The following is a 24,671-nucleotide window of genomic DNA, read 5'->3' as shown; positions in this document are numbered from 1 at the left end:
TTCCTATGGTCCCCCTCTCGGTTCAGGAGAAGATACACCCAGAGTACTCCTTTTCCTAGCACTGGAAATGCAGCCCACTTGTGCAATGTTTCTGCCCAGGGAAGCCCATTTGAAGTTCAGAGTACAGGGTTTTTACCGAGGGCTGTTCATGTTGGCATTCTCTGCCTGTAACAAGTACTAAGCTCCAGACTCTCAGAAGGAAAGCAGGTATTCATCACAGATCCATTGTATGGTGTAGGCATGGTGAAACACCCTTACTGGGAACTTTCTGCAAGCCAAAATGCTAGGTAGGCAAGGGCCAACTGTAGAAGCAGTCCCTTCTAAAGAGAGCAGCCTCAGGTTTGCTTTATTAACTCTTTTCCTGTATAATCTTTCTACCTCTGGAGTAGCTAAGTCTCAGGCAGAAAGGTTAACTGTAATGTTTCTAACCTCAGAGCAGAAATCAGACTGTGAGGGTAGTCTAAGAAGGCAGGAAAAACCTGTATCTTTTTTTTTTTTAAACCCATATAAAAAAAATTTTCAACGTTTATTTTTGAGAGAGAGAGAGAGAGAGAGACAGTGTGCAAGCAGGGGAGGGGCGGAGAGAGATAGAGACACAGAATCGAAAGCAGGCTCCAGGCTCTGAGCTGTCAGCACAGAGACCAACGTGGGGTTTGAATTCATGAACCCTAAGATCATGACCTGAGCTGAAGTTGGACACGTAACCGACTGAGCCACCGAGGGGCCCCAAACCACCCCCCCCTTTTTTTTTTACAAGCAAGATCACACTACAGATTCCAAGATAGGATTTTTCACTGAATGAGCTAGTAGCATACTTGTTCACACATGCTCTTCTTTGACAGAAAGTCTTTTTTCTTCGTCTGGCAAATTCCTATACAGTCTTCAAGTCCATTCTTTGACTCCTTCAGAGTTAAATCATTCACTCTTGCACTCTTGTCACACTCACCATATCCTATTGTCATTCAGTTGTTTTCTTGTATATCTTCCCTACAAACAAGTCCCTTGGTGGCATAAATTTTCTCTCTCATCTTTGTACTCTTAAGGCCAAGTACACAGATGCTCAATTTAGCATCAATAGGTAATAAATAAATGGTAGGGACATACCATATGATGCATTAGAGTCTGTTTAAAAATTGATTTGGAAACAATTTAATAGTAAGGTTAAGTTCATATCCTAAATAAATAATAACCTATCTTTTTTTTTTTTTTCAACGTTTATTTATTTTTGGGACAGAGAGAGACAGAGCATGAACGGGGGAGGAGCAGAGAGAGAGGGAGACACAGAATCGGAAACAGGCTCCAGGCTCTGAGCCATCAGCCCAGAGCCCGACGCGGGGCTCGAACTCACGGACCGCGAGATCGTGACCTGGCTGAAGTCGGACGCTTAACCGACTGCGCCACCCAGGCGCCCCAATAACCTATCTTTTAAGATGGAATTAATTATGGTAGGATTAACAATAAAATCTAACATCACTTATTCTACATAAAGAATTTTTAGTGATCAGTGTGATGTTTATTTTCTAAGTCTCGTTTCCTAAAACAAAAATAAGATCTGACAATCAAACAGTGTACGAAGGAACACAAGAGTAGCTATAAGACAAAATAAAATAAGACATGAGTTCAATATACCATTGACTCAACCACAGTAATCCAGAGGCACTCGGATTTCTATGTGATGGAATCTATCCAGACAATTACTGATTTCTGATTTTGAATTAACTTAAATCTCTTGTAAGAATACATGATCTGTATTTTTTTAATCTTTCAGAATTGTCTTCCTTTTTTATTTTGGTATGCCACAAATAACTTTAAAGGTAGTTTATTACTTAACAGTCCTGTAGTAATCATTCATTCCTGCTAGAAATAACCCTAAGTGAAGGCCACATACCTATAAACAGAGCACACATTTCCTACTTGGGAATAACTGGTTTAAAGAAGATCAGCATAGCAGGCTCAAGTGACTGGGTTCACCAAGCATTTTATTTTGATTAATGGTTAACTAGCTCAATGTTCTGTTCGTATTAGAAGTAACTCTTGTTTACTCTCTCTTGTATTTAGAAGGTCTAAACAATTTTAGTCACAATCTGCATATTTGATAGTTCTCTGTTCCATCATTTCAACATTTTGGTGAAATAGTAATTTATAAGTGTTACCACCTATATAGTCCCTGAATAGGAAAGAAATATTTACCGAGAAAGCCGAGAACTGACAGAAAGTTAAATGTTGAAGACAAATTTTATATTGTTTCATTTCAGGGGCGCCGGGGTGGCTCAGTTGGTTGAGCATCTGACTTCAGCTCAGATCATGATCTTGCAATTCATGAGTTCGAGCTCCACATCAGGCTCACTGCTGTCAACACAAAGCCTGCTTTGGATCCTCTGTCCCCCTCTCTCTGACCCTCCCCCACTTGCAGCCTCCCTCTCTCTCTCTCAAAAATAAACACGTATATACACACACATATATTTTATACATGTGTGTGTACATATGTATATATACATATATATATATATAAAATTTTATTTCAAAATGCTGAAAGCCTTGAATTCTATGATATGAAAGAAAAAACCTACATTTTTACACAGCCAAACCAATCTGGCAACCACATTTCTTAAAACACCAAATGTGAAACTTATAAATGGTAATTCTGTTCTGATCAGTATCTAGCCACAGAGGAAGTAATCTATACCCTACAGAAAGCCCTCTTGGGTGGCATTTCTTACTTTATGTAATCAGGTGCCACTCTTCTGAATTCTGCTTTTAGAAATAATAGACTGTTATTGGATCACTTACAATTCTTTGTCCAGGGGTCTCTAATAAGTTACCTTTTTTTTTTTTTTTTAATATTTATTTTTGAGACAAAGAGAGAGACAGAGACAGAATGTGAGCGGGGGAGGGGCAGAGAGAGAGGGAGACACAGAATCTGAAACAGGCTCCAGGCTCGGAGCTGCCAGCACACAGCCCAACTCTAGGCTCGAACTCACGAACTGCGAGATCATGACCTGAGCCGAAGTTGGACACTTAACCGAATGAGCCACCCAGGCGTCCCACCTAGTTAGTTACCAGAAGACTAGCAATAACCTCAGGTAAGCTGTGGCTACAAGGTGGCCAGGTAAGTAAGTTATTTCCAGTTTTCAGCTGCCATGAGAAATATCTGTTAACTTAATAGCAAATAGTGTTTTAAATAAAAATTATTTCTTCAAATTTTACACATGATGGAGAACAAAATCCTCTTTAGAATTTAAGTAATGAAAGAGCAAAACTATATAGATGTGCGTTGTCAGTGACCCACATTCTATTTAGACTTTATGTTCAACAATACATGAGGTTCGAGTTTCTACTTTATAACAAGAACATATTACATGGCTAGAATGGGAGATCTTTCCTAATGCTCAAAAAACAAATAGGGTCTCTATTAGACAGCTATCTCACTTTTCTAGGTGTCTTGGACCTAGCTTGTCACAAACGCAAGGATGTCCTCTGAAGAGAAGAGGATGGGTGATAAACAACCTTCTGCACTATCAAAGAGACAGCCTTGGGGAAGCGAGGCTTGTATCCTCAGCTCTTCTCTGACACTGACAGGTAGTCAGTCACCAATGCCAGTGAGAAGCAGACAGTTGGTCAAATGTGATTCAAGTGGGGCTGGAATCACTGTGTCCCAATATTTAATTAGCATTTACATTATCTACATGTCATAAAAGCCACAGCATGCAATCCTTTTTAGCATTTCTTCAGTATACTAAAGGTAATCTCACAGCTTCATCTGTCCTTTTACACACATATACTCTACCTGACAAGCTGGATCAAGACCCATTTTTCTTCTGAGGAATTTTTCTACATGCCCAATAGTTGCTTCTCCAGAAACTCGGACAAACTTCTTTTCCAAGGGCTACAAAGATAAACATAAATAAATATTTTCAGAATGAATACATATAATGTATAAATCATAAAGCAAATTTTAAAATAAAGATGTCCAACAGATTTATGAAAAAAATTACTATGAAATTTGAGCTCATTTACCTACCAAAGAAGAAAAAAGGAATTTTTGCTTAGCTTCCCCTCTGAAAAGTATGTCAATAATTTTTTTTAATAGAAAAGCTTACTGGCTTAATACCTCATCAAAAATAAAACTTAGAGTAAAATGTATTGACAGAGAGAGAATATCTGAGACTAAATTATGTCTAAAACAATCTAGCATCCTCAACAAAAAAACTGCAAGGGAAAAAAAGAACAAGATGGAGAAGGAACGTCTAGACTGAAAAAGATGTGAAGAATATAAATAAGAGATATGTCAACCAATTACAATGTATGGATCGCATTTGGGTCCTGATTTAAACAAACCTATACAATAATTTTCATGAGATAATTTTGGAAATTTAAGTAGCATGTGGATATTTGATTAAGGAATTACTATTAGTTTTCAAAACTGTAGTATCCCTATTCTGTTCGTAAAAAGTCCTTATCTCTTAGAAACAAATCTGATTATTTACTGATAAAAATGTCTCAGATTTGCTTTAAAATTGTGATAAGTGGTGAAGACATAGATGAAACGAGATTGGCCGTGAGTTTATAATTACTGAAGCTGAGCGTGTACATGGGCATTCATTTTACCATTCTGTCTATTTCTGTGTAAGTGTGAAATTTTCCAAAATAAATGGTTTTCTTTTTTAAGAGGAAAATAAAAAGACTGACATCTAGACATATGTGGCTGGAATCTGATCCGATGGTCTAAGGTGATAGGGGAGACGCCACAGGGTCTTAAAGGAAAAGCTAACACTTAGCCAGGCACTCCATCTCCAAGGCAGTTTTAAGGATGTTACTCTCTAACACAAAGGAAAAGCTGAGGCAATCAGAACTAAAAGGGTACCTTTTAGGAATACGTGAACAATAGGTTAGGTGCACGTTTGTCTCAAATAACAGCACTCAGCTTTCTTATCTGTAGTTTGGTTCCTTAAGATATTCCCTTATAGTAACACTACCCCTTATTACCATAGTGCAGCAGACAGCATAGGTGTTAAGCACGGATACTCCAGAAACAGACCCCCTGGGTTTAAACCCTGGTTCTGCCATTGTCTAGCCGTAAGTCTTTGGGCAAGATGATGAACCTTTCTGTCCCCATTTGTAAAAGAGATAATAATAGCACCTACTACACCTCACAGATTTTATCAAGAGGAAGGTGAGTTAATGTATGTAAATAACTATTAACAATTCCTGGCACATATTTACTACTGGTGTGTTGTGATCATTTCACTCTTTATGTAAAAGAACTTGACTCTTACATAACAAAGTCTATATAAGAGACCCTCATCCCATGGTTATGGGATACTGATACAATCTAGACAAAAATGGCAAAGTTTCATGCTCTTTTATTGTAAGTACAGGAATCATCTCACAAAGCTAAAGCAGTGTAAGGAGGTACAGCCGTGCCCCAGGTGGAGTCCCCAAGAAAATATCTCATTGTAGGTGGCACTGGTTAGCGTAAGAATCCTATCAAGGACCTTGAGAAGCTGCTATTCTGAATTATCTAGCTATGCTATGCCTGTCTGGCAACCAGTGTTTTGTTTTGTTTTTTTTTAGAGAAAGAGCAAACGAGTGGGGTAGATGGACAGAGGGAGAGAGAATCTTAAGCATGCTCCACAACTCAGCATGGAGCTGGACACAGGGCTTGATCCCACAACCCTGGGATCATGACCTGAGTGGAAATCAAAAGTCAGACGCTCAGCTGAACTAGAGAGCATTTCTGAAGGTTAATTCCCTGGGCTTACCTCAGGTATACCAGCAGAGGACAGTCCAATTTCTCTCATTTCTAAATTCTTTTTTTCAACGTTTTTATTTATTTTTGGGACAGAGAGAGACAGAGCATGAACGGGGGAGGGGCAGAGAGAGAGGGAGACACAGAATCGGAAACAGGCTCCAGGCTCTGAGCCATCAGCCCAGAGCCTGACGCGGAGCTCGAACTCACGGACCGCGAGATCGTGACCTGGCTGAAGTCGGACGCTTAACTGACTGCGCCACCCAGGCGCCCCTCTCATTTCTAAATTCTTAGTGAACACCTCACCCCAGGCGTTTGTTAAAATTAATCCAACTTAGCTAAAGTTATAAATACTATTACTTTTTAACTTTAAAAAAATGTTTATTTTTGGGAGAGTGAGCGAGCATGAGAGGGAGAGGGAGAGGGGGAGAGAGAGAGAGAGAGAGAGAGAGAGAGAGAGAGAGAGACAGAGAATTGAAAGCAGGCTCTGTGATAATAGCAGAGAGCCTGATGTGGGGCTTGAACTCACCAACTGTGAGATCATGACCAAGCTGAAGTCAGACGGCTTAACCGCCTGAGCCACCCACCCAGATGCCCCAATACTGTACTTTTTAGATCACCTAGAACAGAATTATGAGATCTGCCAACACCTGAAAGAGAAAACAATGTGTCTTGGCTTTCAAAGCCAGGGTTCTCATGTGACTGACTTAGTCCTCATGCCCCAGGTTCACAAGTTAACTGGATATTTCCTCCATATAATTCACATTCAGTTTTTTAGAAGACAATTTGGGTTTTTTGTTTTTGTTGTTTTGCTTAAAGCTCTAGAACAGTTCTCACCTACATAGTCAACTCTTATCTTTTCTGCTACACCTCATAGTCTCCTACCATCTGTAAATAGGAAAAAAAAAAATCCAGAAGATTTATACCTCTTTGAAATTAAGCACAGACAGCAATCTTCCCTACCATCTATAACACAAAAGGCCGGTTTTATAAGAAAGTTGAATAAGCTAGTTTAGATCTGTAGGGAGATTTGGGAAACAGTTATTTTCTTGCTTTAGATAATGCATACCACTAAACAGATCTTTTAAAGAGATGATACCATGGGGCACCTGGGTGGCTCAGTCGGTTAAGCGTCCGACTTTGGCTCAGGTCATGATCTCACGGTCCGTGAGTTCGAGTCCCGCGTCGGGCTCTGTGCTGACAGCTCAGAGCCTGGAGCCCATTTCAGATTCTGTGTCTCCCTCTCTCTCTGCCCCTCCCCTGTTCATACTCTGTCTCTCTCTGTCTCAAAAATAAATAAACGTTAAAAAAATTAAAAAAAAATAAAAATAAAGAGATGATACCAACTCATAATTACACTTTACCTTGAAAAAATTCCTTTTTCTGTCAACTGAAAAGGCCTAGAAACTGTTATGTACCCAATAGGTAGGTGAACCCCCAGTAGCCAGATTGATTTTTAAAAACCACCAAAAGGGGTGACACCTGGGTGGCTCAGTTGGTTAAGCATCTGACTTCAGCTCAGGTCATGATCTTGCAATTTGTGGGTTTGAGCCCCACATTGGGCTCTCTGCTATCAGCACAGAGCCTGCTTTGGGTATTCAGTTTCCCTCTCCTTCTCTCAAAAATAAACAAACATTAAGGAAAAAAAAAAAAAAACACCAAAAGGAACTAGGACACCTTGGAGAAAGGACTAATTCCATGTCTGGGGGACAAGAGATGTACAAGTTGAACATAGAACATCTTGTCATATCAGATAGCAAGAAAGTATTGCAGACTATGATACCTATGATAGGACAATTGGAACATCAATAAAGGTAATAAATAAAATAGGTTTAAATCACAAATATGTTTAAATTTAGGAGTTCACACTAAAGTAAAAACAAAAACAAGAAAACCTATTTGATTTGGTCAAGACTGGAGTACGCTCATGAACCAACTCATTACTCTGAGCTTGGTAAGTAAAGGGGAAGAATCAAGCATTTATCTTGCCTTTCCTATAAAAACGATTCCACTGGCTAACCAAATAGAGGAAAGGAAGTTTCTCTTTATAAAGGTATTTTAACTAGTAAAAGAAGTGGGGGCGGGGGGGCCTCACTGGCTTAGACAGTGGAGCATGCGACTCTGGATCTTGAGGTTGTGAGTTTGAGTCCCACATTGGATGCAGAGATTATTTTAAATTAAAATCTTAAAAAAAGAGGAATGATAGCATCATTTTCCAAACCTTATTAAGCTAATGGGCTTAGACACTGAGCACCAATGGTTGCTAACATAAAGAGATCCAGACAACCAGATATTTTGTGCCTCTAGATAGACAGAAACACCACCTATGACGTATTCTTGATCCCTTCAAATCAAACCTGTATGATCAACACTCTGAACTTAACTATCAGTTTATGGGAAAGATAGAAGACAAAAGAACATGCCAAATTATACCCCAGTGATACAACATCAAAACCCAATCTATAGAAAACTACAGGACAAATGACTCCTTGTCATCAACAACTGCAAGAAAAAAAGAAATGGAAAACCTAAAGATTTGAAGACATTCATATCCAATCACAATGTGTGAACTTCATCTGGATCCTGACTTAAAGTGTTTAAAAAAAAAAAAAAAAGTGGGGTGCCTAGGTGGCTCAGTTGGTTAAGCGACCAGCTCTTGGTTTCAGCTCAGGTCATGATCCCACATGTGGGGTTCTAGCCCCACAATGGGCTCTGTGCTGACAGTGCAGAGCCTGCTTGGGATTCTCTCTCCATCTCTCTCTGCCTCTTCCCCACTCACACACACTCTGTCTTAAAATATACCAACTTAAAAAAAAAGAGAGTGAGAGAGAAAAACACCCACTGTAATTGACGCAATGAAAAATTTGAACAATGAATTAGATACTTCACAGTAAGAAACTGTTATTTGGAGGCACCTGGGGAGCTCAGTCAGTTAAGCATCTGACATGATTTTGGTTCAAGTCATGATCTCACAGATCGTGAAATCAAGCACTGCATCAGGCTCTGTGCTGACAGAGTGGAGCCTGCTTGGGATTCTCTCTCTCTCTTCTTCTCTCTCTGCCCCTCCGCTGCTTTTTCTCTGTCTCCAAATAAATAAATAAGCTTAAAAATATTGTTAATTTATCTCATTCACCACCCCCAACCTTTTGTAAAATGACTAACATACAAAGTTTTAAGATAGTACTATGAAGACCCAGATAGCTTTCACCTAATTTACAAACTGTTGATATATTGCGGTATTTGCTTTATCTCTTCTAATCTATATGCATGTATGTATATGTGCATGTTAATTTTTTATTGGACCACATGATTTATGTGCATACACTGAGATATTTTACTCCTAAACATATTAGCAATTATTTTCTCAGAATAAAGGGACTCTCCTGTATAACTACAATATAATTATCATGAAACATATATAATATTCAGGAATTTAACATTAATACAACACAATTATCTAAATAGTCCAAATTCTTTTATAAATTGTCTAATACCCATTGTAAATTGTTCTTATATCAGTGAAGGATCACACATTGCATTTGTTATGTTTCTGTAATCTTTAATAAAGAATAGCTCTGCCACTTTATTTTTATCTTTCATGACAATGACGCTTTTGTAACTTTTTTTTTTTTTTTTTTGGTATGATACATGGTCATTAAAAAAAAGAGACTCTTCTTTCAAGAATACTGAAATATGTTAAGTGTACAACTTCGATTCAGGTCATGATCTCACAGCTCATGGGTTCAGGCCCTGCATTGGGCTCTGTGCTGACAGCTCAGAGCCTGGAGGCTGCTTTGGATTTTGTGTCTCCCTCTCTCTCTCTCTGCCCCTTTCCCTGCTCGGGCTCGGTCTCTCTCTCTCTCAAAAGTAAGTAATAAAAAAAATTTTTTTTTAAATACTGAAATATTTACAGATGAAGTGGCAAAATGCTGGGGATTTGTTTCAGTATAATAGGGAAGTGGACAGAGGTACAGATTAAATTGGCCATTAGTTAACTGGTAAAGCTGGGTGACAGGGAGGTTCTACTTTTCACTATGTTTAAAATTTTTCATAATTAAAAGTTAAAAAAAATGACTCCTGGGAAAAATTATTGGGACTATATTACTGCCTTGTGAAACACTTTGAAATTGAATATAGCAAATAGGTTTTATGACTTTCATGCTACAGGTCTACATGGTAAAGAGTTTAACAACCTGCTCAGACATATTTATTTAAACTCAAAGATATGAACCAACAGATTCATCATCACCTCTCATAGGCATAAAACCTATAAATTAACATCTGTATCATCAATTAAAACTGAAAATTTAATGCCTCAAAACTGTAAGAGAATAGTATCATCAAACTCCTATATACCATCACTTAGCTTTACCAACTCAAGGCCAATTTTGTTTTAAATATACCCCACTCATTTCCTACTACAACTACTTCCTGCCCCCATTAGTTTTGAAGCAAACCCCAGATGTATTATTTCACTTGTAAATACTTCAGTATGTACCCCTAAAAGGTAAGAGCTCTTTAAAAACACATAATACCATTATCATACTGTAAAATCCCTTGATATCAAAAAATATCTAGTATATGTTCAAATTTCACCCATTGTCTCAACTTTCTCACCCAGTAGGAAATGATTTTACTCTTTTTAGGGCTACCATTAAAGAGAAAATAATAAAACACAGACTTCATGAAAAAAATTTAAACCAAATATGGACTCAAACTAAAATTCCAATTTATGCATGTATTTTTATCGATACATTTTTTATACTCTCAAAATACATACCCTAAATATATTATGAACAATAATTCTATTCAAAGTTTCCATCAGATCTTGGCTTACTTTTTAAAAGTTTTACAGCTTTATTGATATATAATTCATATATCATTAAATTCACCATTTTAAAGTATACAATTCCATGGTTTTTAGTTTATTGGTAGAATTGTGCAACTCATCACCACTATCTAATTTCAGAACATCTTCATCATCCAAAAAGAAACCCCACACCAATTAGAAATCACTCCCGGTTTCTCCCTTTGCCCTGAGACTACGGCGACCACCAATCTATAATACTTTGTTACTATGAATTTCTCTGCTCTAGACATTTCACACAAATGGAATCATGCATATGTGCCTGGCTTCTTTCATTTAACATATTTTAAAACTTCATCCATGTTGTAGCATGTATCAGTACTCGATTCCTTTTTATTGCCAAATAATACTCTGTTGTATGGATATATCATACTGTGTTTATTCATTCAGCAATTGATGGATATTTGGGGTGTTTCCAATTTGGGGCTATTTTTTCATAAATTTTTTACAGTTCATTTTTCAAATCAAATCCAAATAAACTCCATACATTGTAGTTAGTTACATCCCTTGAGTCTCTTTTAATTAATCATCCTATCTATATGTTCCCTCTTCACCTCTCCCTTTTATTCTGAACAAACAGAATTGTTTCCATTGTCTAGATTTGGCTTATTATATTCCTACAGTGTCATTTAACATCCCTGGATTTCTTGTAAATTAGTAATTAAATCTAGGAGTGTGATCAGCATAACATTTGTTTGTTTTGGCAAGAATACTTTACAGGTGGTATTGTCATGTTTTTCTAATGTGTTAGGATTGGAACTACTTAAATATTCTAGGTCCATATGCTTTTGTGGAAGCAACAGGCTAATTAATTTCTAGTTCTTTCTTCATGAAGTTTTTACACTCTCTTGGGTGTCTGGCTACTACAGATGATTGGACAAATATCTTTAGCAAACTCTAGGAGCATAGGCCACTATACTTGACCCATACAGAAACTTATATGCCACTTTCCCACCTACCACAGTACTATGAAAGAACTTCCTAAAGTTAATTGCCATAAATTTGATTTTTTACAACTTAGAATAAATTCAAAGTTACCAAACTTAACACTGCATCCCCTCCATCACTCTGATCTCTAGGAAACATCTATAATATACTTCATCCACAGAAGTATCCACCTATTCCTATGCTGTAGTTCATGTCTCTCAGCAACTGTATTCACAAAACAGTATACCGAACCAGATATAATCCACCCAAGTGTTAGTACAGACTTTGACAAAGTCACTAAAAATCCAAACAGATCAAAGCTATTTCCTTATATATTTACAATCCCAAGTAAGTATAAGGCCTGATTTAACCCTTTTTAAAAAGTTACCCTTTCAAAAAAAAAAAAAAAAGTTAGCTTTTCCTGAATGACTCATCCTATAGGAGCAACACTGTGTACAATGGGACCTGTGATAATAGAGCCTTTAAGACAACTCTGAACTTACGTATGTTACAAAGGAGTTCATTCTTACTTCTAAAAATTCAGTAAATGAAGTTACAAGTTAGGGCAGGTTACCTTGAGCCCAAAATGTTATGTGCAAATAAAAATTTAAGCTCATATTTAACCGAATGCCAACTATGCAAAAAATGCTTTGAAACATTTTTTTAAATCACCAAATTATCCTAGTATTTGGTTTTAGAGTTTTAGAAATATCTCACTTCTATTTCCTTAGACCACTGTCCGGTATTAATAACAAATCCCTACGTATTAACTCTTTTCTCATAAACTTATTATGACAGCATTACTGAACGTACTTCGTATTTCTACCACTTTTATTCACAAAACACTACTGGAATTGAAAGCAATCTCCATGATTGCTAATCTGACTCCCAAATTGTGTACTACAGGGTCTTCCTGTGAAGTAAATGAAAATAAAATACCTTAAAATGTCCCGTGCCTTCATTAGCACTGAAAAATGAAAGCAAAATTAATCAACATTTTAAACTATACGTTAAATCATAAAACACAGAAAAATAACATGGATATAAATACTCGAGGAACATCAATTTAATCTTAAAAGGCCACCACCTACCCTTTTATGAAATAAAGAAATGTGGTTGTCACGTCTGCCACCTACTGGAAGGTAAAGGCAGTTTTCTCCGCTATTTTACACTACTTTGTATACTTCCAGGAGTGAAGACTGTATCTTTAATATTTAGGTTTCCCCCGCATGTTACATTCTAACATTTTCCAATTTATTTTTTTTTAACATTTTCCAATTTAAAGTAAGACTTCTTTTTTTCCTATCATAATTAATGTGTTTTCTCTTTACAGTAACCTTTACAAGATAGATTTCTTACAAGAAGGCTACTAGATTTCCTGTTAGTTTGCTTATAGCATAAGGGGCATGATTTGCTGTTTGCTCTTCACCTAGAAGTGCAAAGGGACTTGTTAAGTCCATTACATTTATGTCATGAGGAGACAATAGGCTCTAACTTTTGTTGATCATCTACTATGCACAGGCATTGTATGAGGTCTTCATAGAAGATGCATGCTTTTCATTTAGTCCTCAAAATAGCCCTGCATATCGGGTATTAGTATCTCCCTTCTACAGATAAGGAAAATTAGCCTCAGAGAGGTTTAATAACTTAAGGTCACAGAGCTACTAAGTGATAAAGCTTCCAACTCATGTGTACCTAGCATCAGAACCCACATTCTTTCCTATAGTGTTGTGAAGAGTAGGCCAGACCACAATTGCATCATCTACAAAATATTCTTATAATACAAATATAATAAAGAAATATATTAAAAGATAACATAAAAGCTACATTATAAGCACATAGTATGTTAATATAAATGTTTTATATATATATATGAATGTAATGTAAACCTAAAATATATAATATAAACTTAGAGTTGTAAAATAAAATATCCTACTTGTTACAAGAATTATTTCTATAGAATCCATGATGTACAGTCATCTGGCTTCTGCTTAAGCACCTAAAGAGAGAACTTCTCAACTGACAAGTTAGTTCATTCCATTTGTGGGCAACTTGGTTAGAAATGGCTTGCTCGCACTGAATCAAACATGTTTCTCTCTGTAACTTACACCTACTAGTCCTAATTTTGTCTTTTGGTACTCTTGTGAACTAGATCCAACTTTTCTTTTTATATGATAACCCTCTAAAGATCTGAAATTAATTTAAGGGGCTTAGGATTGTTCTTTTTCAGACTATTTTTGTTCCTTCCCTTACCATATATGACATGACATGGTTTTCTAACTTTTTGCTATTCTGGTTACACCTCATTGTACCAACCTCTCTCTCAAAATGTAGTGCCCAGAGCTCAACATAATACACTAGTTGGATTAATACAGCGTACAGTTGGACAGCAACTCCCTGGTCGACTAAGTGTTACTGAGCTGAAGACTGCATTAAATTTTGGCTGTATCATACTTATCTCATGTGAGTCCATTTTATACACTAGGCAGATGTACATATTACAGGACCACAGAGTACTTTAACCTTTATTTTCGAATGACCCTGCATTATTTCAATATTCCTACATTGCTAATAGTTTAGACATGGTAGGAATACCATAAATTGATACTTAAAACACTCCTGTTAGATGCTATTATGATCCCCAGTTTAGAAAAACAGAAACTGATGAGAATTCAGCTACATCCCAAAGGTTATATACCGTCAGTTACTGAGACTTTTCAAAGTCTATGATTTCTATATACACTATACTGCCTGCCTGAGGTTATTTCTTTTTATAATCTTCTACTTTACACACAAACTGAAGAACAAAAACAAGAAGTACAAGACTATCTAAATATCACAAAACACGCATACCCAATTTAGGGGGGGACCTAGCTTCATATTCCAGTGGTTGAAAAGTCACTGCCCACGAGATGAACCTACCTCGGTTTTTTTTGCTCCTCCAACTCAAGTGGGGTCAACAGATGGACCAAATTTGCTTTTGTACTTGCATCAGGTTAAAACTCATCTGCCGCTTGTCCTGCCATGAGAGAGCTGCCTATGCGTTACCCTCAGTAGCCTGACTTCTGTGAGAACATAAAAGCTTTTCCATGTAGTGAACTCTGGGGACTGGTGACTTCAAAAGGACTCTCTGCTTCTGGAAGCTTTCTTTCAAAAAGACTCCTTGCCACTCTGAAAGCTTTTTTCCCCTCAACCAGTTGAAAATGGATAAAGGGCTATATTATGAGTCAGACTACTCATCATAATCATCAACACAAAAGGCTCAATTCTTTCTTTTCACAGATAGAGAAGCTGAAGCTCTGGGACTAGAAGTTCTGTGAGGGCAAAGGCCATGGCTGACTTCTTCAAACCCATATTCTCAACCACTAGCAGAGTGCTGTGCTGGTATGTAGCTGGACCTTAACATCTTGTGAATAAACAAAAAGCAATTTGTTAATGTTTACAAAACTAGATAACAGAAAAGCTAGGATTTAAACCTAGATCCTCCCTTATTCCAAGCAAGGGCTCTTTGCTCTTTTCTTTTTCTTCTTCTTCTTCTTCTTCTTCTTCTTCTTCTTCTTCTTCTTCTTTCTTTTAGAACAAGAACCAAGACTTTTATTTGTTCATTTCTTGTGTTTGAAGTATTTCTCAATGACATCCTTGGCCTGAGACTCTTTGCCACAGTCCTTAACCACCAAACAGTTGCAACCAACCACTTGATGGGGTTTTCCCTCTCTGTCAGTTTTACATAGGCCCACCCACCCATTCCCCTAGTTTCTTGTTGTCATCAACCTTAATTAGGTTGATTTGGTATTCAGCACAAGGGACATCCATCAACTTGACGTATATAGGTTCATCACACTTGGATACAAGCACACAAAGATGGGCTTGGCGCTTGGCGAATTCCACACGCCAGCCCATCGCGGGAGAGGGCAGTCTTCAGCACTTCTCGTAAAGCAGTATTAACATCCGCTGCACCTCCAGCAGCAATGCCTTCCTCAGCCATGGTGATGGGTTACCAGTGGAGCGAAGCTTGAGTGCAACAGAGCCTCTGCCTCCCTGGGACTCCCCATGGCAGGGAAAGAGCATGAGGGCTCTTTATTCTACAGCAGGGAAAATTTACTAATGAAACAAATTTGGTAAGTGTTAATGACTGCCCTGAGTACTGTGGTCAATCCTCACTCATCAGGAAAGCCTGCCATGATTTATTATTGATTTCTGCTGCGGGCAAAGACAGAGGTAATGGCGGCATACCCATCACTTATTTGCCATCTTTACCTCCCTGCCACTTTTCAAAAAATGTATAAAAAATTGATCATCAGTTCTTACTGTGTACCAGTAGAAAACTTTACATTTCCCCAAAATATTTTTTAGAAATATAAACTCCTTTCAGTTTTCAAATCTTAATTAAACAGACTTACAAAAGATCAGGTTACATAGTAAAAATTCAAACACAACGAAAAGACTTTTTCCCTACTGTAGACTCACAGACTTCAGTTGCCCTTTTCTAGAGGCAACTGCCATTAACACATTAACATTTTTTTTATATGTCCTTTTAGGAATGATCTGTGCATGTAAAAAAGAAATGTGTATACACATATTTCCCACCATGCTCTTTAAAAAAAAAACCATACATGGGCGCTTGCGATGTATTCTCTTATTTTGTTGATTGTTCCATTTAAGCATATATGCTGTTACATTAGCACATACTCATGTGCTATATACCATTATTTAACCAGGTCCTTTTTAGATTGGAACACATTCTTTATTATCAGAAATTGCTTGTTTAAAGTTTGGTATTACATAGTTTCTGTTCATTCCTCCAAAGGGATTATTTTGTTATCAACCACTACTACATGGGCTTTGTGTTCTCGCCCTTTAGGTGTCTTTAATATCAGCCGAGAACATAGGGTGACTGACCACATAAAGAGGTAAACACAACATAGCACAAGCTAGATACTAAATAGATGATACAGGCAATCTAGAATTATAAGGAGAAAGTTACTGAAAAGTAAAATAGTCATCAGCGACACAAAATGGAAAATCTAGATTTTCTAAAAAAAGCATGTTAGTTTATTCTGCAAACTATGTAAGAATTTTGAAAACTGCAGTTTGATACATGCCAACTCTATGATGATACTGTATTTAACAATGTTGCAATGTAATAGAATATACCATATGCTACATATAAAGTTTGAAAGAAGCAATTTATATCAATTGGAAAGATATCCAACTACTTCAGAAAACAATTTGGCAAAACCAAGTAAAGTTGAAAACAAATATATCCTAAAACTCAGCAAATCTATACTCTTAGAGAACTATCTCACATATACACAAAGAGATACATACAAAAATGTTTAAAGCAACATTATTTATAACAGCAAAAAAAAAAAAAACTGGAAACAAGCTATAAGTTCAACTGTACAAGAAAAGATAAATTACGGTATATTTATTTTAAGGGAATACCAGGCAATGGTGAAAATTAATCAACTAGAATTACACATTTCCTCATGGATGAATCACACAATGCTGAGTGAATAAAACAAGTTGGAAAACACAGTGATACCATTTAAAGTTTTTAAATGGGCAAAAGCAATTCTACATCATTGCTTAAGGATAAATACGTGTGATAAACATATTTTAAGAAACCATGGGAATTGCAACCATTACTTTTAGGAGACTGGTTATTAACCTCCAAGAAAAGAGGGATGAGCAGGAAGGGGTGGCCGAAGGGTTTGTGCCATACGAGTGTGCGATATTTCTTAAGCCTGATGATGGTGACAGAAGTGGTATAGTGCTATTCTTTAGACCTTTTTCTAAGTCTTAAATATTTCATGATTAATTTTTAAAAGGATATCACAAAAATTTGATTTTACCTACGTTAAGGATGATTTCATAACTGTTGGACTTAACAAATTCTTTATTTTAAGGTTAAGAGGTAGAGAGATTAAGGGTACTCACCCAATGAACTCTAGTAGTAAAGACATATCAAGTTCAGGTGGAATACGAAACACTGATTCTAAGACTTTCTTAGATCTTCCTTTGCTCGAAGGGACTGGCTGTGGAACAGCTATTTAAAAGCCAAACAAAAAAGTTGGGTTAGAACAAAAATTTCATGAATTGAGATCTTTGAAAAATATTACACAGATATTATAACTATGTTGACTATTTAAAAGATGATAATGCACTCAATCTCCCTTTAATAACATTAAATAATCTGTCAAAGCCAGTGAAATTGCACGTGGGGACCACTCCACAATGGAAGGCAGGTATACAGGGTTGGTTTATCAGGGCCACAGAGAGGGCTCATAACACAACGGTTGTAGATAATCCTTAACAAGCACTATTGTGTGCAAGGGCTCAGGGGTCATGCTGAGCACTGCACGTGCAGATTCTCATTTAACCCTAATCATGATCCCATGACATAGGTATACTGCTTTTTTTTTTTTTTTTTTTACTTAAAACTGTAAAAAAACGGAGATTACTGTTCAAGTGAGATTAGGCAATATATAGTACATGGAAGAACCAGGACTTAAACACAAATTTATCTAATTTCTAAGCTATCACATCACCATCATCACAAAAACTGAACAGTTACTATGTTCCAGGCACTGTTTTAAGTGCTTTGTATTACTCAATGTATCCTCACAACAATTTTAGGAAGTACTATGATTATCCCTACTTTATAGATGAGGAGTCTGAGACATTGAAGTAATTTGTCAGAGTCACACAGAAAGTGGCAGGGCTAGGATCAATCTCAGACCATCTAGCTCCAGAGCCTGTACTCCTTAATTTTTATAATTAATTAAATTGAATTACACATCATTACTTGCATCATCTTTCTCGCTCTTTGATCATAAGAAAACAAGCTATCACCAAAAATAATTTCAAAGGGAATAAATTTCGTTAAGTTAGTGGTCTTTAATCTATAAATACATTATGGTATACACCCAAACTTACCAGGTTTAGGTACTTCTAGACCTCTTTCTTTATAGAAATCATGCATTTGCTTTTTTTCTCCTAAAAAATGATAAAACACAGACTAAATTACACTTAAAATGTAACTAGTAGAGTCAGCAGAGATTCTGGGGTTCACAACCATGTAATAAAATAAACTTACTTTCCTCTAGATTGATCACTAATTTGTACACTATGTCTTGTAACTGTCGGTCCAACCTAATAAAAGGAAAGGATGGAGAATACCTCAGAATTCAGCAAAATGCATTTTGGTACAGAGTGAGAATAACTGATGCTCTTTGTAAATAACTGCTTTCTCTTGGGAGTGGATATCTCCTTTTTCAGAGGTGAGTTACTTTTATAGGTAGCACCAGTTCTCAACTGAGAGAACCTCAAGTCATTAATTATATGTAATCATAAGTAATCACAGACTATTGAATGGTTTGCTAAATTGTTCCATGTGGACTCTCTTATTCTCCTGATAAGAATATAAGCTTGAGTGTGGAAACTGGATTTTGAACTTCTGTGCATCATCTGCAAACCATTCTTCTAGAAAGATAGTAAAAACGTAATAGTATTTGCTGAACAAATGAAAACCAATCCACTTTTAATATTTTTCTTCACTTCGGAAACATAGTACGAACTGAAAATCTGAAAAAGCCACGATGACCTAGGACACACCGGTTTTTCTAAAGAGGCCAGTTGTTTCAGGCATGATTTTTAAAAAGCAGAATTCTAACTATCCCCAAATGACAAACCTAAACTAGCCACAGGAACTTGACTGATGGAATTAAAACCCTCAGAAAGAGAGGCCTGTGCTTATTTATTTATTTTATTTATTTATTTTTGGTCCCCAGAAGGTATCACAGTGCCTGGCACACAGTAAGTGTGTTAGATATATTTCTTCAGAGAATATGTAGTTGCCTTTTTGAAACAGGTCAAGAATTCATTCCCAACTACACAACTAGAAGTTTTCATTAAACAAAGTATATTTAAAATATAAATTTTACTTATATATTTTTCTTACCTTATGTTATAAAGAGGTTGTGTCTGGTGTACTACTATGTTGCATTTTGGACATCTGTTGCTATAGTAAAAATGTCTTACAATGCAGCTTTTACAAACTGTTGAAAAATAAAATGTTTAAATTAGGATGCTTTGGAGACATTTCAAAAATTGAATGTATCATTTCAAAATGTGAACTATATGCTTACATGTATGAAGACATTCTGTAATGGTAGTTGCATCTATTAAGTAACCTTTGCAAATGGAACACAAGATGTACGGGGTCAGTTCTGAGAGATTAATCAGGCGCTGCAAATGCAATGGAAGTAGTTTTAAAATACAAGCCCTTGCCTTCTCAAATTCTTAAGCCATAATCCCCACATATCATTATGAACAATGTAACTTACTTTGCAACACCACAATATTACAGTACCTCCAACCCTTCAAAATACTTCTGAAAGTTACAATAACACAATATAAACCAATGTTTCAAAAAGACCTTATTCTCCTGGATATACTGCATACTGCCAGATGAGGAGCATCTTACTTTATGAAATACTTACAAAACGGTCAAACTTTCCAGATACAGGTGTTTACGTTTAATAGGTCAATTCTGACTGGCTAGGTGTATTACCCAACTTGATGAAGTATGCCCTACCACATTAAACAAACAAAACAAAACAAAAAACAAAACAAAAACAACCATCCTTTTCAATTAGAGATTGACTGGATAGGGAAGAGTGTGCCATCCTCTCAACACCCTGTAGAAGAAATGGACTGTTTCTCGTCCGACTTGCAAGTTCCTGGAAAGAGAAGCACTGCACCCTACGCGCCCACCCGCCTGGCATAATTTAATAATGATTTACAGAAAGATCGAGTCGGACCCCGAGAGCCTAAGTGAGCGGCAGGAACCTCACAAAGAGTCGACAGGGGGTCGGGCGGGGAAACAAGCCCAGTCCGCGCCACATGCCTGGGCAGGTAGAGCAGGGAGGGGTGGAGGTCGACGCGAGTGCCAAAGGGCTACAACGGCGAGCCGGGGACGCGCGGCGCGGCCCGGCCCTCGATGGGGAGGGCGGGCTTGGTCCCGGAGGCCCCTCTGCCCCGGCGTGGTCAGGCAGGGGCTATAAATACCTCCTCCTCGTCCTCGGAGTCCGGCCGGCCTCCCTCCAGCCTCAGCGAGAAGTGGCTCATCTCTTCCTCCTCCTCCTCTTCTTCTTCCTCCAGCTCCTCATCCTCTTCCAACTCGTCGTCCTCGTCCTCGAAGCGGCCCCTCATGCGGCCCAGGCTGCGCTCCGGCTCCAACTCTGGGGGCCGGGCGCCCGAGCAGCCTGGAGCCCCCGCCTCGGGCAAAGGCGGCGGGCCCTCCTCCCCCGCTGCGGGTGCCGGGGTGAGGGCAGGCGGGGACACGGCTGGCGGGGGCGGCATGGCCGCAGCTCCCTCGGCCCTGGCGGCTCCCGCGCTGCCCGTCGCCAACGAAACCCTCTCCATGCCGGGGCTAGAGGCCGGTCGAGACGAGACCCAGTGGCTGGCTAGCGCGGGAGTACTGCCGACCTGCCTACGCTGCCAGTGCGCAGGCGCGAGAGACCTGCAGGGCCGCTGGGAAATGTGGTTCGCTGCCCTCACCTAAACCTGGGCGTGCCCTGAGCCGTTCTGCATATAGGGTGGGGCCCATGGCCGCATTTAGAAGAATCAAGTTTTCACTTTGGAAGGCTGATGCTCTCTTCACTCCTTTTTAATTTCATTTAATTTTTAAGCAGTTTGCTTTTTTAAACTGATCTCTACACCAAATGGGATTTGAACTTACAACCCTGAGATCAAGAGTCCCGTGCTCTACAGACTGAGTCACTCGGTTGTCCCTCTTCACTCCCTTTTTTAAAATGATTAAATTGTTAAGCATATGACTTCCGCTCAGATCATGATCACATGGTTCATGGGTTCAAGCCCCAGGTCAGGCTCAGTGCTGACAGTTCAGAGCCTGGAGCCTGCTTGGGATTCTGTGTCTCCCTCTCTGCTGCCCCTCCCCCACTTGTGCTCTGTATCTCAAAAACAAATTTAAAAATGTTTAAAAAAATTAAAATGACAAAATTGGTACCATTCCAGACAGCAGTATGGCACCAGAAATAGGTGCCATCATGATGTCGTATTATGAACCATAATGACCTAAGTTTGAGTGGCGATTGCGCGTTTCTTTCATCCAAGATTATTTCCATGAGGCAGTATGACATTTCTATTTTGAAATATGTAAGTTTATTTGGAGGAATTAAATCTTTTATTGCCATAGGATGGACATTTAATCACCATTTAAAGACCATCCTCGAGTCCCTATCACATAGAAGAAAGTCATTATATTTACTTCAACAAATATTTACCAAAGGTCTATTGTAGCAGGAACTGAGACCTATTCATGCACTCCTACCCCCCACCCCCCAATTTTTTTATGAAAGAGATATGGCGTTGGCGTAGTTTATCCTTGCTAACATAGTGCCAGCTAATGTCATGATGCTTGTAAGCTGGATTCAGAAAGGAGTTAAAAGCTCCTTAACGAAATAATGCTGGGGGTGGGGGGATCACACTTGAGAGAGAATGTGTTGTCACTGAGTAAAATCAATGCTAATTTGGGAGTGGTGTACATACTTCTTAGGGAACTGGTGAGGAAATCAAGTCATTATGCTTATTTGGGGAAAACTGAACCTCACTTGATGAGCACCCATTGCCCCTGGACTAGACTCTCCCTCTCCCTCTGTAGTCGCCAAAATCTGGTCAAGCCTAAGATACTGAAGTATGCAAGATTCAAAAACTGGAAGAAAGGAAATGTCTCCTCCTATATGGAAGAGTATAAAGCCTCGAGGAAGGGGGATGGGAACTGGACTAGGATATTGAAAGAGGACGGTTGAAGAGAGATTGAAAGGGACATAGACACCTGAGATAGTCTCCTTACATGACCCTAAAACTGTAAGAGCTTCCACCTGATTACATTAGATAAAGGCATAGCTTTTCACGTTTCAACATTGTAAGACAAAATAATTACTTGTACTATGCGTTTTAATCATAAAATTTTGTAGTGTGGGGTGCCTAGGTGGCTCAGTTAGTTAAGCCTCCAACTCTTTTTTTTTTTTAATTTTTTTTTCAACGTTTATTTTATTTTTGGGAGAGAGACAGAGCATGAACGGGGGAGGGGCAGAGAGAGAGGGAGACACAGACTCGGAAACAGGCTCCAGGCTCCGAGCCATCAGCCCAGAGCCTGACGCGGGGCTCAAACTCCCGGACCGCGAGATCGTGACCTGGCTGAAGTCGGACGCTTAACCAACTGCGCCACCCAGGCGCCCCAAGCCTCCAATTCTTGATATTAGATATAGGTCTTGCTCTCAGTGTGGTGAGTTGAAGCACCACAATGGAGTCTGCACTAGGCGCGGAGCCTACTTTATTAATATTATATTTTATGTAGAGTGTGAAATATTGAGAATCCTCAAAATTTTAAAAATGTAATCAAGAATTGCACATTTTCAAATCTGGCAAGCTAACTGAATTATGAACTTGCATTACTGCCACGGGGGGTAGCAGTTTAGTTAGTAAACAGAAATATCTGCAGGCTTTGTGGGTCCTAGGGTGTGAAAGGTAGTTTTATGTGTCATCTTGGCGAAGCTATAGTACCCAGTGATTCAAATACTTATCTAGGTATTGCTGTGAAGGTATTTATAGATGTAATTAACATCTACAATCAGTTGACTTTAAGTAAAAGATATTATCCCATATAATCTGAACAGATCTTATCAAATCAGTTGAAACCCTTAGGGGTAAAACTGAGATTCACCTGAGGAAGAGAAATTCTTCCTGAGGACTGCAGCATTAATCCTTCCCAGGAGTTTCCAGCATGTTGGCCTGCCCTACAGATTTCAGATCTGCCTAGCAAGGCTCCAGGATTGTTTAAAGCAATTCCTTGTAATAAATCTCTTAATAAATATATGTGTCCTAGGGGCGCCTGGGTGGCGCAGTCGGCTAAGCGTCCGACTTCAGCCAGGTCACGATCTCGCGGTCCGGGAGTTCGAGCCCCGCGTCGGGCTCTGGGCTGATGGCTCGGAGCCCGGAGCCTGTTTCCGATTCTGTGTCTCCCTCTCTCTCTGCCCCTCCCCCGTTCATGCTCTGTCTCTCTCTGTCCCAAAAATAAATAAAAAACATTGAAAAAAAAAATTAAAAAAAAAAATATATGTGTCCTAGTACTTATGTTTCTCTGGTAAAACGACTAATCCATATGGTAAACGGCTTAACTATGTGATATTTATAATATGTGAGGCCTTCCAAAATGTATCTATTTCATAAAATGAGGATTTTTTGTATCTCCATTATGATCTAAGTGTGTTTCCACATCAAAGTTATATTTGGGGCACTTACCTGGGACCTTTACATTTTGACAAGGCACCAGAATTGAATCATGTCCCAGATTGAGCCAGAACTCACCCTGAATGTTAATTTGTTAAAATGGTGTAAATACAAAACAGCAGAAGTGGACCTACACAACGAGTAATTGCACTCCTTACATGATAATTAATTAGACTGACAGAGATGCTGTAGAAAAGATGAAACATCAGTACTAGAGGTTTTTTTTGGGGGGGTGGTGCTTTGATATTCAAACAGAAGAGCCTATCTAGAGGTGCCTGCCTGGCTCAGTCAGTGGAGCATACGACTCTGGATCTCGGGGTTGTGAATTCAAACCCCACACTGGGTGTGGAGCCTACTTAAAAATACAAGAGGGGCACCTGGGTGGCTCAGTGGGTTAAGCATCTGACTCTTGATTTGGGTGCAGGTAGTAATCTGGCAGTTTGTGAGTTCGAGCCCCGTGTTGGGCTCTGTGCTGACAGTGTGGAGCCTGCTTGGGATTCTGTCTCCCTCTCTCTTTCTGTCCCTCCTCTGCTCGTGCTCTCCCTCTCAAACATAAATAAACATTAAAAAAAAAAGAAAATCATATCTAAAAACCATTATGAAGGGCTCACACATTAATTAACTAGGAGATGGCAATTGTTGCTTGATTATAAATGTTGATTGTGAAGGATAGTGGATCTCTGGGTACAAAATTGTTATTTTTATTTATTTATGTATTTTAAAAGCTTATTTATTTTGAGAGAGAGAGACAGCATGCAACCAGGGGAGGGGCAGGGAGAGGGGGAGAGAGAATCCCAAGCAGGTTCCTGT

General features: G+C 38.5%; 1 protein-coding gene and 1 pseudogene across 2 annotated transcripts in view; both read right to left on the bottom strand.

The window, feature by feature from the left end:
• PCGF6 (polycomb group ring finger 6) overlaps positions 1-21,206 on the bottom strand; it is a 35,058-nt gene extending 13,852 nt beyond the window's left edge. Inside the window, exons 1-8 of one of the 2 annotated variants that reach the window (XM_030334206.1) lie at positions 20,616-21,206; positions 19,694-19,793; positions 19,507-19,603; positions 18,643-18,698; positions 18,483-18,542; positions 17,484-17,592; positions 12,483-12,510; positions 3,788-3,886 (exon numbers count right to left, since the gene is read on the bottom strand). In XM_030334206.1, coding sequence (XP_030190066.1) covers positions 3,788-3,886; positions 12,483-12,510; positions 17,484-17,592; positions 18,483-18,542; positions 18,643-18,698; positions 19,507-19,603; positions 19,694-19,793; positions 20,616-20,972 — 906 coding nt within the window. In that variant the 5' untranslated portion in view covers positions 20,973-21,206. The remainder of the gene's footprint in view (positions 1-3,787; positions 3,887-12,482; positions 12,511-17,483; positions 17,593-18,482; positions 18,543-18,642; positions 18,699-19,506; positions 19,604-19,693; positions 19,794-20,615) is intronic. The other variant, XM_030334205.1, reaches the window with a different exon arrangement.
• On the bottom strand, positions 13,441-16,904 carry LOC115526878 (annotated as a pseudogene).
• Positions 21,207-24,671: the final 3,465 nt, after the last annotated feature.

The sequence above is a fragment of the Lynx canadensis genome, chromosome D2, assembly GCF_007474595.2.
Source record: "Lynx canadensis isolate LIC74 chromosome D2, mLynCan4.pri.v2, whole genome shotgun sequence".
Lineage (NCBI taxonomy): Eukaryota > Metazoa > Chordata > Mammalia > Carnivora > Felidae > Lynx > Lynx canadensis.
This window is presented reverse-complemented; position numbering and strand designations above follow the sequence as displayed.